A 14773-nucleotide genomic window follows, 5' to 3' on the forward strand; every position below is an offset into this window, starting at 1 on the left:
CTTTATTGTTATTATTATTTTTTCAGAGAGGGCTGTAATTAAACAGTGTCCACCCCCTCAGTTCCCACAGCTGCACCAGCCTATCTTTTCCAAAAATAATCTGAAGGTCAGGTTTCTATCCAAAAAATAGTTGCAACATTAACTTTTCACCACAAGATGTCCTCAGTAAATAAAAAATCCTTTCCAGACACCATTTTTTTTCCTTTTTTCTCTCTTTTAAAGGAAAAAGTGGAGAAAGAAATAATCTTCCAATATAACTACTAATACAATTCGAAAAAGCTTTTTTTTCTTTTTCTCTCTTTTTTTTGTATCCCAAAATAACTGAAAATAAAGTATAAACTTTAAAAAAAAATTATTCTCAACGCTTCTCTTCCCACACACACAAAAGCTGCTTCTTCCAGACAGGGAAATAATTTCATCCAAGTTCTCACAGGCAAACAGAACCAAGCAGGGGAGAGAGAGGGGCTAAAAGGGTCTCACCCGGATCCTCCACGGTGGGTCTAATGTCGCTTAGTTGTAAATGTGACTTCGGCTGGTGCAGCAGGATAATCGGCCATCTTGCAGGACGATCGTTGCTCCGTCGGGCCTAAGGAAATAGCTGGGACCACGGGAGAAGCTGCCGCTCTCCCGCAGTCACCAGCAAGCCTCCTTCTCGGTAGTTGCCCCTCCAGGGCAACTTTCGACCCCCTAGGGGGTCTACCGACGCAGAAAACCCGGCCGGACTGAAGACAAGTCCCCAGACGCGACCGGCGTCGCCGCGTACCGGAACCGGAAGTCTCTAGTCATTTTGCTATTTTTGTTGGGTTTTTTTTAAATGCAATTATGCTTCAGTAGAAACTAATTTAAATGGCCAGGGTTATTTAGTAATAGGTCTTTAAATGAAAGTTGAAGTTACTTCATGTTTTGCAATATGAAGTACATTAGTGCTCAAAATTCTTGAGATGCACAATATTTGTAAATTCAGTACTGGATTCTGTTGACATTACTAATATCTTCTTCAGTGCAATGGTGTCTTGGGAAGACAGTAAGAAAGGGGGACAAATGACAAATGATGATATCATAGAAATGCAATAACTTAATGCACTTGTATCTGATCTAATATAAGTATTCAGTTGTAATGTTTGCATGATGTATGTGTTTCACAGTAATTTGTTATAGATATCATTCAGTAATTGTTTTTATCAATTTATAACCTCCATAATTAACAGAACTAGAAAAGCACCTTTATCCACAAAGTTTTTGGCTTACTATTCTTTAGTTTGTAGATGCAGAATAAAAAGTACATGCAAAATGCATGCAAAGCCCAAATAGATCTCATAGTGGAACAATATTTTGCTTCTCTAACTGAAAAAAACCTAGATATTTAAGTAAACCTATGGCAAGTTCTGTATCTATCCAGATTTTTGTCCAGCAATCTCTTGTTGCTGATTTTTAGGAAACAGATCAAATGTCTCAGAAAAAGGCAATGAAGAAACAGGAGGAAGAGGAAGAAGAGGGGGTAGATGAGGAAGGCTTTCACGAATTTATCACTAAAGCAAGGTATGAATTAAGCATTTAGAACAAGAATTATATTGTCTCTTATTGGAGACCAATTTGAAACTTTTTGAAGGTATTGCTTTTTTATTCTCCCGAATGTCAGATGATTATTATATTTATTTCTGTGTTTTTCATGAATGCAAAACCTACCTTGATTCTTCAGACCCAAAAGTCTGCTTTGTATACTAACCTGTACTGAGCTTGTGGCTAGTTAGTACAATTGTTTAGTGGTAGTAATAAAGTATTGTAATTTTTCAAAGGGAAATAGAATTGGATGTATTCCACTGTGGATAAGAGGATTATATCCTTCTGGGATTTTCCTTCTTTCTCTGTTTTCACTGTAGCATGGCCCTAAAGAAGGGGCAAAATCCATTTTGCAACAAAGATGGTAAAATATAGCTCTAGAGAGGTAGTGTTTAAATTACAGAGAAGGCTATGGAATTTTTAACAGTAATTTTGTCATAAGAAACATGCAATGCTGCAGTTCTGTTTGGGGTGGGGTTGCCTTTAAGCCAGTGTTGACTCTGGACAACTGTCTGGACTAGTCCCTGTAGGTTTTGTGGCAAGGTTTTTCAGAAGTGGTTTGTCCTTGCTGCCTTCCTAGGGCTGAGAGAAAGTGACTAGTCCAAGGTCACCCAGCTGGATTTGTACCTAAAGTTAGCATAGAATTACAGTCTCCCGGTTTCTAGCCTGGTGCCTTAACTACTAATCAAAATGACACTATACATTTTATAGAAATAATAGCTAACATTTTTATTATTAGCTTTTGGACAATTAGAAGTATTACTTTCCTTAAATGCAGTATGGAATTTTACCAAGCTTAACAAAAACATCTTTTTTTTCTTTTAGTTCTTTCCAGTTTTTCTTTCTTTCCCCCTTACCCTCTCCATGCTTCCTTTCAAATACCTTATAGTATCTGTTGCAGCTGCATCACCACATTGTAAAGTTAGGCCATTTATTCTTGTATACACCCTTTCTCATTTTAGTGAAAGTGATCTTGAGGAGGTACTGACTTTTTACACACACAAGAATAAATCAGCAAGTGTCTTCCTGGGAACAAATCCTGGAGCTACGAAGCATAGTAATAGCCAATTGGAAAACAGGAACAAAGGCAGTGAGTATCCATTTCTGTTACCTTCAGTATAATTGTAAAGAAGCAAATGAGGAATGTTCTTGCTTTTTCCTGATAAAGTCACTTGGATTCACTCAGTGTTGGGTTCTTTCTGTTGAAGTGCCTGGGGCACAGTCTTGTGGGATCATCTGGACTGAGTTTAAGCCTGTGATTCCTGAGGAAGTGAACAAAGTCTTCCAGTCTATGAGTTTGCCCAAAGATCTTGGGCTTTCCTGAGTTATTAAAGCTGCCTGGGAAATGACCTGTAGTTGGTCCATGCAATGCTATCAGAGAAGAAGGAGACTGTCCCCCTCTTTTTGAAGGACGTTGTAGTGAACCTCCTCCTGAAGAAGCCCGTGCTGGATCCAACACTGCCAGATAGCTATTATATAGTCTTCCATCTTCCCTTTTCAGAGAAGCTAGTTGAGACGATGGCCAGACAGTAGTTGCAGAACGTCTTGGAGGAAACAGATTATGTGGATCTATTTTAGTCAGGTTTCAGGCCAGGGTTCTTGCTCAACAGGAGACACTGGTGAAGTGGGCACAGAAGCACCTGCGTTTTCTGCATCGCATGAGAAAAGTACATCTTCCTTCCCCTATCCTTACCAGTTTCTACAGAGGTAGAAAGTGGTAAGAGCACTTGAGAGCATCCTGTCATACTGCATTACAGTCTGGTTTGGAAGCATCACTGCTTGAGACAAGAAGGCGGTACAGACAGTGGTGAGGATGGCAGAAAAGATTATTGGCAGTTCAGTCCCTTCTATCCAAAACAGCATATAAGTGTTGCTTGAGCAGGGGTCCGCAGGATTGTCTGGGACACTATACATCCTCTTCACAACCTATTTTCCTTGTTATCTTCTGGGAGGAGGCTTCATGGTACCCAAAGCAGAACATCCAGATTCAGTCCCAGTTTTGTTCCATACAGTATTAACCTTCCTCTTTCCACTATGTATTCAAGATGGACAGTGATTAATATTTATATATATATTTATATGTAAGGGTGTAGGTATAATACGTATGTTGTATATAGCATGTTTATATGTTAGTTATGTATACACTTTTGAGAGCAGGCAACAGAATTTTATTTTTAATGTGTGCCAATGTGCCCACAGTAAAAAAATGACAATAACTGTTATCTTAATCAGATGATGTTTGACAGAGCTGGGATGAGGGTGATACATCCATCCTTGTGCTTCTTGTTTTCCATTGACTTTTGATACACTCAACCACAGTATCCTTCTGGACAAACTGTGGGATTTGAGGGATGGGAAGTACTATTTTATTATGGTTCTCTCCTTCCTCCTTGGTCACTTCTCAGGTGGATTACTTGCAATGCACTCTACAGGCAGTTGACCTTGAAGCTGCAGCAATTGTGGAATGTAGTAATAAGGCAGTGATACAATGCATTCAGAAAGTATTTGGACACCCTTCACTTTTATCAATTTTGTAATGCTGCAGCATGATTCTACAGTTGTTGAAATTCTTTTTTTTCCTCTATTAATCTACACTTCTGTGAAAACAAAATTTTAGAAATGTCTGTACATTTATTAAAAAGAAAAAACTGAAATATCACATTGGCATAAGTATTCAGACCCTTCACTCAGTACTTTGTTGAAGCACTTTTGGCAGCAATTATAGCCTCAAGTCTTTTTTTGCACACCTGGATTGGGGGATTTTCTGCCATTCTTCCTTGCAAATCCTCTCAAGCTCAGTCAATTGGATGGTGACCATCAGTGGACAGCCATTTTCAGGTCCCCCCCCCCAGAGATGTTTAAATAGGGTTCAAGTCAGGACTCTGTCTGGGCCACTCTAGGACATTCACAGAGTTGTCCCTAGGCCACTCCTGTGTTGTCTTGGCTGTGTGCTGAGGATCGTTGTCGTGTTGGAAAGTGAACCTTCGGCCCAGTCTGAGGTCCTGAGCTCTGTGGAACAGGTTTGCTTTGAGGATATCCCTGTACTTTTCTCCATTCAGCTTTCCCTCAATCCTGACCAGTCTCCCAGTTCCTGCTGCTAAAAATGATACTGCCACCACCATGCTTCACTGTTGGGATGATATTGGGCAAGTGATGAGTAGTGCCTGGTTTCCTCCAGACATAATGTTTAGTATTAAGGTCAAACAGTTCAATCTTGGTTTCATCAGACCAGAGAGTCTTGTCCCTCACAGTCTGAGAGTCCTTCAGGTGCTTTTTTCCAACTCCAAGCAGGCTTTTATGTGTTTTGCGATGAGGAGAGGCTTCTGTCTAGCCGCTCTGCCATGAAGCCCAGATCGGTGGAGGGCTGTAGTGATGGTTGTCCTTCTGGATCTCTTCCCGTCTCCACACAGAATCTCTGGAGCTCAATCAGAGTGACCATCAGGTTCTTGGTCACCTCTCTTACTAAGGCCCTTCTTGCCTGATTGCTCAGTTTGAGCAGGCAACCAGCTCTTGGAAGAGTCCTAGTTGTGCAAACTTCTTCCATTTGAGAATTACGGAGGCCACTGTGCTCTCAGGAACCTTCACTGTAGCAGAAATTTTATTGTAGCCTTCCCCACATCTGTGCCTTGCAATAATCCTATCTCTGAGCTCTGCAGGCAGTTCATGGCTTTTGCTCTGCTACAGTATGCATTGTCAGCTGTGAGAGGTGTGTGCCTTTCTAAATCATGTCCAATCAATTTAATTTACCACAGGTTGACTCCAATCAAGGTGTAGAAACATGTCTGCAATGATCAAGAGAAATGGGAGGCTCCTGAGCTAAATTTCAAGTGTTGTTGCAAAGGGCCTGAATTCTTATGGCAATGTGATATTTCAGATTTTTTTTTCTTAATAAATTTACAGACATTTCTAAAATTCTGTTTTCACTTTGTCATTATGGGGTACCGAGTGTACATTAATGAGAAAAAAATGAATTTCAACAACTATAGAATCAGACTGCAGCATAACAAAATTGACCAAAGTGAAGGGGATCTGAATACTTTCTGAATGTACTGTAGGCACATCATGTAATGCTTATATATCATCCCTGCTTTGCTACCTTCACTGGCTGCTAATTGGGTTTTGGGTGCAAATCAGGTTGCTAGTTATCATTGTAAAGCTTTACATGGCGTAGAGCCTGGCTATCTAAGGGATTATCTCTGCCCATTCGATGAGATTGAGCAGAGTGAGCATTCTCCAGCTCTCCTTAATACTATCTGTCAGGACCTAGGCAGTATGTTTTCTTTGTTGTGGTACCTACCTTCTGGAACAGCATCCCCTGTTAATTCCCCCCCCCCTATTTTCTGTTCTGTTTTGGAACTTGTTGAAAAGTGACTTTGTTCCCAAGCCTGGGGTTGGATGCCAAGCTTTTATTTATCTCTTATATTAGTTTCCAATTTGTTTGGCTATTTTCCAGATGCACATGCATTTTATTATTTGGTTTTTTTGTGTGTGTGTGTGTGCATTGTAAGTTGCCTGGGGTCTTTTTGGCTTCAGCAGTCTCCAAACCAACCAACCATATCTATCTATCTATCGATCGATCGATCGATCGATCGATCGACCTACCTACCTACCTACCTACCTACCTATCTTTTAAAATGCTAAAAATGCAAATCCTGGGCATTATGTTAACCAAATAAGAAAGAAAAACGAACACCAGGATATAATAAACCAGACTGTTTAATACAAACAAGCCTGTGGTTAAAAAGAGTCACTAAGCTTTCGTCAGGCCAAACTACCAACGTCATCAGAGTTGGAGTAAAAGGAGATCAGGAAGGCAGCTCATATAACCTCCTGCCTCTGCGCCCGGCTCCTTGAGCGTGTCATTGGCCCGTTGATTGTATTAATCCGTACCGCGCAGAGTTGTTCTGCATCAGACAAACTGTCCTTGGCTCTGCTAGATGTTTTACGATCCTCAAGTGCTATTTTAGAGCGTGTGCAAGCACTTGGAGAGCGGCTGTCAACCGGCCCCTGTGTCCAATCTCCCTCCCTCCCAGGGCCATTATCCTCCCCCACCCCCAAGACCGTTGTCATCTCTCCCGTAATTCTTCCGCCCCAGTCCTACAAAAAGCAGCTGTTCCGGCATTCCTGCTCTGCGTCTTCCCCCTCCCTCCCCCTCCTTCCAGATCGCCTCTGCCCATCCATCCCCGGCTTAGGACCATTTGGTCGGTCATCTCCACCCATGGGAGTCGTGGTCGCCTGACCTGTAGAGCCATCGTCCCAATTATGCAAGATGCTGTCCCATTGTTTCGATCTCTGGTTTTTCCCTTTAACCAGGTCATCGTCCTCCTTAGGGATCGTGCCCATCTCATCCATCATTCTACTGCCCCAATCCTGTGAAGGAAGAGTTGAGTGTCTTCTCAGCAGACCGTGGCACTGTCTTTCCCATCCCCTAACAGTCTGATAAGCTGGGAAAAGATCTATATGCCGGTTGATGGAATTTTCATCAGAGAGCCAGGCTTCCTTGAGTAGGCGGCCACCCTTGGTAGTCTCACGAGCTATAACCTCTGCGTTAGCTAGATCGAACGTGTGGCCAAAGCTGGACATATGGGCCCACATATGGGCGGAGATGATGGACCAAATGGCCCTAAGCCAGGGACGGACGGGCAGAGGCGATCTGGAAGGAGGGGGAGGGAGGGGGAAGACGCAGAGCAGGAATGCCGGAACAGCTGCTTTTTGTAGGACTGGGGCGGAGGAATTACGGGGGAGACGACAACGGCCTTGGCGGTGGGGAGGATAATGGCCCTGGGAGGGAGGGAGACTGGGCGCAGGACCGGTTGACAGCCGCCCTCCAAGTGCTTGCACACGCTCTAAAAGAGCACTTGAGGATTGTAAAACAACTAGCGGAGCCAAGGACAGTTTGCCTGATGCGGAACAACTCTGTGTGGTACGGATTAATATAATCAACGGGCCAATGACATGCTCAAGGAGCCGGGCGCAGAGGCAGGAGGTTATATGAGCTGCCTTCCTGATCTCCTTTTACTCCAACTCTGATGACGTCGGTAGTTTGGTCTGACGAAAGCTTAGTGACCTTTTTTAACCACAGGCTTGTTTATATTAAACAGTCTGGTTTATTATATCCTGGTGTTCGTTTTTCTTTCTTATTTGAAAGAAAACATATATATGTTTTATACATATATACATACATATATATATGTTGAGAAAAGTAGTCAGACACCAGGATAAATATAAAAACAACTGTTTAATAAACTAGTTGTTAGTTTATTAAACAGTTGTTTTTATATTTATCCCGGTGTTTGACTACTTTTCTCAACATGAATATACCCGGGATTCGCATTTTTAGTGTAATATATAGTATATATATAATTTGCAAATGCAATTAATCTAACATTATTTTAGAAAATGTCATACTGAAAATCATTATCATACGCTGCTTATTTTTCTTCTAATTTTGAAAACTCTTTTCAGATAACTCAGAAAAGATGGGAAAAAATGAAAAAAAGCAGTCCCAACTTCCAGTGGAGAAGGAAAATGTAGTAGAGCAGCCAAAAGTTGACCAACCCAAAGGAACTAGTTTACCCAGTAAGAAAATTGGAAAAAGAGTAAATTTGTATAGTTAGACTCTGACAAAACTTTAATGGCTTTTTGTTGGCTTTCTCTGTCATGGTGTCTTCTCTATGGAACAACCTCCACCCAGAGAAGGTGTGTGAAGACTTGCCTCTTCCCATGACATAGCTGTCCTGATATTTTTATAAGAGGTCTTGACCTAGCCTTTTTTTGTGTTGTTGTATGTGTTTTCTTATTGTTGATGTTTTATATGTTATGTTTGCCACCCAGGGTTTTGCTGGATATATGGCAGCTTTATAAATGTGATAAAAATATTAGATAGATAGACAGACAGACAGACAGACAGACAGACAGACAACAGACAGACAGACAGACAGACAGACAGACAAGAGTATTCAGATAAATTTAGACTCATAGTGAATCTGTCAAGATACTAACAGTTATATTTTTTTTTCAAATTTAGAGTTCTAATTTCTAATTTAGAGTTAATAGTATATTTCTTTACAATATTTTATTGTATTGATACTGCTTAGTATAACAAATGGATGGATCAATGAAATAAGCTCTAATATTTTTAATCCTTTCCACAATGCATTTTAAGTTAAACATTTTCATGAACATTGAATACACAAAAACCTTTGGGGGAATTTTTAATATGCTAAGCAGTATACTATACTGTTGATATAAAACCAGTAGAAATGTTGTGCAGTAGTTAAAAAGTATCATAGACTGTTTCATGTATGAGACTGACTTTATGAATACTGTTTTAATTTACTGTAAAGAACAAATGTTGTAATTGATGCAGTACTATTTATAAATATTACATGCAAGAATCAAATAATTGGGAATAAGTACTATTCTACCTTTGAGTATCTTAATTATTATTAAATGGAAAACTGAGTATCCATGTGGAGAACATCATAGTAAAATGATAAAATTAACAATATAAATACAGACTGGCTAGAATATATTGAGAAATATTTTTATTAGCTATTAGAGTTCTTTTATGAAATTGTTGAAAATTCAGATGCTATATAAAAAAATCTAAAGCCTGTAAAAAGTAGTGCAACTAAGGAAGTTTTTGATGTGTCCAGTTGAAAAATATGAATTGCCCTGATTGCCTTGATTTTTTTCTTCTCCCTTTACTAGGTGTTCCTTCGTCAACGGAAGATGGAGAGAATACACCGCAATTCAGCGTTCTTAGCACTTCTTCCTTTACTCATGGTACCACGCTCCCACAAAGCATCAGTATGCCATTGTCCTCGCAACCTGCTGCCTGTGAGAATGTACAGTTGCCTGATTATCACTCAACCCCTTCCCTTTCATCAGGTTCTAGAGCGACATTTCCCCCTTCTTCTCACAATGCAGCACCTGACAACTTGTCTAATGCAGCAAAAAATGTGTCCCGCCCATCCTCAAACAGTACAAGCTTACAACGTTGTCGGTCTGGCAGTTACACTGTCAGCCCCTTCTCTTCCTTTCAGACTGCCATGCAAATCTACAGCCAGAGACTGACCCGACCATCCTCAGCAAAAGCAGGTAGACTGATGCTCAGCTGGCACACTATTGTAATATTTTTTTTTATATTTTAATATCCAAGACCATTTGAATTAATTGTGCAAGTTTTGAGTTGGATAAATTCTTATTTTCCTTATGAGATATTTATTTGAAAAATAACTATATCTAATCTAATTCAGAATTGTCCTCCAGTTATCTTCTATAGCAGTGGTCCCTAACCTTTCCAGTTTTGTGGACCGGCGGGGGTGGGTGGGGTGGGGGGAGGGGAGGGGATGGTTCCACATGAGTAATGGGACTTCACTCACACTTGCCCATCACTTCCGCAGCCCATTTCCAAATGGGCCATAGCCCAGTACTGGGCCACAACCCAGGGGTTGGGGACCTCGTTCTTGAGTATTAAGACATGTATGAAAAAAAAAAATTGTTGATTCTTAGGCAACTTGCAGAAACAAAGAATAGGGTGATCATGTCTCTCTAATCTTATTGTTGTTTTATCATGACACAATTGGGCAATAGACTCCAATAGACTGAGTAGTGGTTATTTATATAGGGCAAGGTATCAGGCAGCAACTAATAAAGTGGACTGACATCCCAAAAGATTAATATTTTTTCTTTGGAATAATAATTGCTTGTGAATGTTATTGCAGTGACTGGACAATAGGTATACTGTAGAATATCATGCACACAAGTACTTTCTTCATTGGCAGTACAAATGAGAGAGGCTTCTGAACTTCTTTATAATGGGGCTTTTGGTATTACTTTCACTAAATCCTAGCAGTCAGAGAAACATAGGAAGAAACCTTATACTCAATCAAAGTATTAATCTAATTAAATATTGTTTAGAAAGTCACTTGGAGAAGCGCCCCAAGTTTCTAATACAGCCTTTAGCATCTTTACCTGAAGATGCCAAAGATGGAATGTGTCTCTTTTGCAAACAGTGTGCTCTGCTTTCAGATTATACATTTTCCTCTTTGAATGAGTTTTTCTTGATCAGATAGGTTTTGCCAGATTTCCATGTTATTGGTGTACAGACCTCTTATCTGAAAATAATACTGGAGCAGTTTTTTAAAATATTATTTTAATGGTTGGATACTATTAGCTTTTTTCCAAGAAATAATAACTCCTGTTTCCATGGAGAAGGGAACTGGTGGCCCTTCAGATATTGTTGGATTACAGTTCAAATCATCACCAACTATTACTCTTATTGATTGGAGCTGCTAGGAATTGAAATCCAACATTTAAAGGGGCAAGTGTTTATCCCCCTACTTAGACCTTGTCTCTATTAGGAAAGGATGAGGAAAGACCAGCAAACAGCCCAATAATGTCAAATATTGAAATAAATGTCAGATTGGTCTAAATAAGAATGAGCTCCCATGCTCCCACCTACTGAGGTAGATGTCTTGTTTAAGCAATCAGTTGATTCACACATGGCAGTGACTGATTTCAGTAGCAGTACAGTGGTACCTTGCTATTTTATCATTAATTGATTCCTGGAGGCATGATGAGTACCAAAAATGATGAATACCGAACAGATTTTTCCCACAAGGAATAATGTAGTGAGTCACAAGGCAGCCAACATCATCAAGTTCTAGCTTGTGCGTTGAGTACTAAACAAACAGTGAGGACAGGGACAAAATTTTCATGTCACAATGTGTTGAGTACCAAATACAATGAGTTTCAATGCAGTTGAGTACCATGATACCACTGTAATTGCTTATAGCATTGAAGTATGCAGTTACCAGACCACCTGTTTTTCAACATTTGACATCAGATTTGTATTTCTTTGGAGTATTTTTTTCTTATGTAGCGTATAAACCTTTTGGATTATTTTTCAGAAGTGGTTCAGCTACTGTAGTGCTTTTCATTTTTACATTATTGAAAATACTCTCTTGGTTCAATGCTATTTTAAACTTATTTTTCTTTAGATTTCAGGTGCTTTTTAGAAATACAGTACGAATTTGGCAAAACCAAATGGCATACGTTAAAGAAAAATATACAAAATTGAAAAAGAAAAGAAATAAATGGCACATATAAACACTATGGAAAGAAAAAAGGGGGAAAAAACTAGAGACTGTCCACGTTTGTGGGATTTGATATGATTCAAAAAGAAATATTTTAAATTTACATTTCATTTTATTGAGGAAATATAAAAAGAACACCACCAACAAACATCTAATATTTCTGATCAGAATGACATGAGTTCAAAGAAAGGTAGTCTAGAAGTAAAAACATTGTTAATATACGCAATAAATTATAACCAGATGTGAGTAAACTTATTCTTTATTGTAGGGTATTTCAAAATTTTAATTTGTCACATGTAACAGTAATGTGTCACATATTGTTATAGTTTTCCTGATAATCCTCCCAAAGTTTTTAAGACTTTGAAAAGGACTGTCCTATTCACCTAAGAATAGTTTTCAAAGTGATGTGTTTTGTTTCATTTTCCTTTTGTAGTACACTAATTTATTGGGACGGTGCCAACTACATGGAGGGCTGTTTCATACTCTTCTGAACCTATTGCTCCAAGTATCATTATTCTGTATTCTCTCAAAGGCCCTTGGTGGCCATTTCAAGGACTTCCATAGTGACAGAGCAGGGCTAGCCCCCCCCCCTTTACTTTTGCTAGGATTGCAGGGAAAGAAGCATGTGTACAGCATCAGTTCTGATTCCGCTGGGGTTTTGGTTGTGCTTTAAAACAACAACATGGGGCCTTGGTACTTTGAGCAGTAAGGTTTGGAGAGGCTCCTTAAGGCATCCCTCCAAATAGTTGACATAGCACTAATAAATATCTAACCAAAGGTTTCTTTGGAATAAAACTTCTTTTTATGCTTTATTGTTTTTCTTATCTCATGCTGACTTTCTGAATTGTCCTTTTTTCAATAAATTAATTTCCCTATCACGCTTCTTTATCTTTACTTTGTAAAGAAGTCGTTTGTGTTCTTTATAAAACTTTTGAAAGAAAGCAAAAACTGCTGTATAATTTAGCTATAGAAATATACATAATGTAATTGAGAATCGTGTATTAATATCTTTCATATAAACCACTTGGTTTTTATTTTGTCACGACTATTTCTGTCCCTTGCCAATTTTTGCACAGAAGGCATATTTCTTACAGCTAGGGAAAAAAATCATGGCAAAATAAAACTTTTCACTCACTTTAGCAGGATCAAGAAGTCACAGCCCAAGCAGACAGCGTGGTGTATCTGCCAGAATGAATAAGGATGCAGAAGACAACAAGCGTTATAATCATGATATTGCAGCAGAACTTCAGAGATTGGCAGAGAAGCAGGCAGCTAGACAGTATTCGCCACCCAGTCACATCAGCCTTCTTACACAACAGGTATTTTAAAAAAAAACATATTTTCCACTTCGAATAAAAATAGCATTTGATGCTAGTGTCATTTACAAAAGAGCAAAGCAAACAAATAGTGATTAAAGTTTATTTCACAAGTAAAAATTAATTATAATGGATCTTCTTGAACTGTGCTTGATCACAGGGACTTGCTTTTCTGCATGACCTGCCAAGAGCTTCAGTTATTGGGTGGTTTGACAAAAGTTAATAATGTGTTGATCCATCAAATATCATTTTTAAGAGGAGAACTTTATTTCTCCATACTTTCTGCAATGCCAAAACCTTTAGTGTTATTCCATTATGATTGTGTTACTAGAGTCTTAAAGTATGCATTCACCCACTTCATCAGAAGTTGGAGAAGGGGAAGATGGCACTAATGTACTTTGGGCTTAATAAGTTTTAGATTTTCTTCCTTTTGAAGGCTTCTAGAAATAAGCCATTTCTTAATTATATGAATTAAATTTCGTATTTTATTGGTTTAATGAAAGAGATGCATAGCTCTGTGGGTGAATGCAATATACTGTAGAGGGCAACAGGATCTGCATGAGTTGCAGCTCATAGGTTATTGAATTACCCTAAGGCAGTGTTTCTCAACCTTGACAATTTTAAGGCATGTGGACTTCAACTCCTAGAATTCCACAGCCAGCAATGCTGGCTGTGGAATTCTGGGAGTTGAAGTCCACATGCCTTAAAATTGTCAAGGCTGAGAAACACTGCCCTAAAGGGGTATTGGGATAACAGTTGCCAGAAAGGAATGTCTTTTTAAATGTCACTTATTACTGGAGAATATTGAAAAATAGCTAATCTAAAACTAATATATCTATGTAATGAAATTCATTATTGTTAAATCAAGGAATTGAAGCTAAGAATATTATAACAACTTCTCATAAAATATCCAAATTGTGATCTTGAATCTTGATATCACGAGAGCAAGTAATAAAGTTGGGCTCTTTTGCATAAAAGGACTTGAAGATAGAAGCATTTTTATGAGTGTAAAATTCTGAAAAGAGGGTGGATGAACTTCTACCATGACTTGGGACAATAAACCAAAGAGACGTTTTATGAAGCTAATATTGCTGAGAACTTTTTCCCTATGTAATATTCTATGAGGTGGTTTTAGTTCTGTGTGAGGTCTTTATTGGTGCCTGTTGAATGCTTTTGGCAGAACAGAAGCAGTGGTTGCAAACATTGCTTAGACTGCAGTGTTTTCTAACTATTGATGGTGAATAAAAGAATGTGTTGAATTGCCCGGCTTGATAAAAAGAAGAGTTACTTCATTTCTACGTTTCTCTGTGAACAAATGTGCAAATTCATGAACTGATTTTCACTAGCAACAGCTCCAGCTTTTCCAGCTACAGAGTTTGATCTTAAGGATAACATCAGACCACCCAGGCGAGGGCTGGAACAAGATATATCTGTCTCTTCTGTTGAGTCAGCCAGTGTTCAAAGCATGCAGCAACTTTCCTGCAAATGTAATGATATATCACTGTAAGAAAGGGGGTAGGACATATTATTTCGTATTTTCATTGGAAAGGTGGTCCATAGCAAAAAACCTGGCATTCATCATAAAACTTTGTGGAGAATATGGAGTACAAATATCCAGTACAGGGTTTTTTTTCACTCTCTCTTTTAAAACAACACCACCACTCTGCCTGGCACTAGCCACCTCAAGAATTAGTGTATTCTTCATAAGGAGGATAAAGTTGTAGGTGATTGCTAGCCATGATGGTGTTGTATTGCCTCCAGTGTAAGAGACAGTAAATCTTTTTATATCAAATA

The 14773-nt window shown here is 39.0% G+C and overlaps 1 protein-coding gene across 1 annotated transcript in view; it reads left to right on the forward strand.

Annotated features, from left to right (window-relative positions):
* Positions 1 to 14773, forward strand: part of TTLL5 (tubulin tyrosine ligase like 5) — a 127498-nt gene that overhangs the window by 63495 nt on the left and 49230 nt on the right. Inside the window, exons 25-29 of the mRNA XM_029283790.1 lie at positions 1436 to 1539; positions 2523 to 2650; positions 8026 to 8139; positions 9274 to 9663; positions 12804 to 12982. Of these exons, the coding sequence (XP_029139623.1) occupies positions 1436 to 1539; positions 2523 to 2650; positions 8026 to 8139; positions 9274 to 9663; positions 12804 to 12982 (915 nt within the window). The remainder of the gene's footprint in view (positions 1 to 1435; positions 1540 to 2522; positions 2651 to 8025; positions 8140 to 9273; positions 9664 to 12803; positions 12983 to 14773) is intronic.

Source organism: Protobothrops mucrosquamatus, unplaced genomic scaffold (assembly GCF_001527695.2).
Source record: "Protobothrops mucrosquamatus isolate PMUCROS unplaced genomic scaffold, P.Mucros_1.0 scaffold231, whole genome shotgun sequence".
In the NCBI taxonomy this organism is placed as follows: domain Eukaryota; kingdom Metazoa; phylum Chordata; class Lepidosauria; order Squamata; family Viperidae; genus Protobothrops; species Protobothrops mucrosquamatus.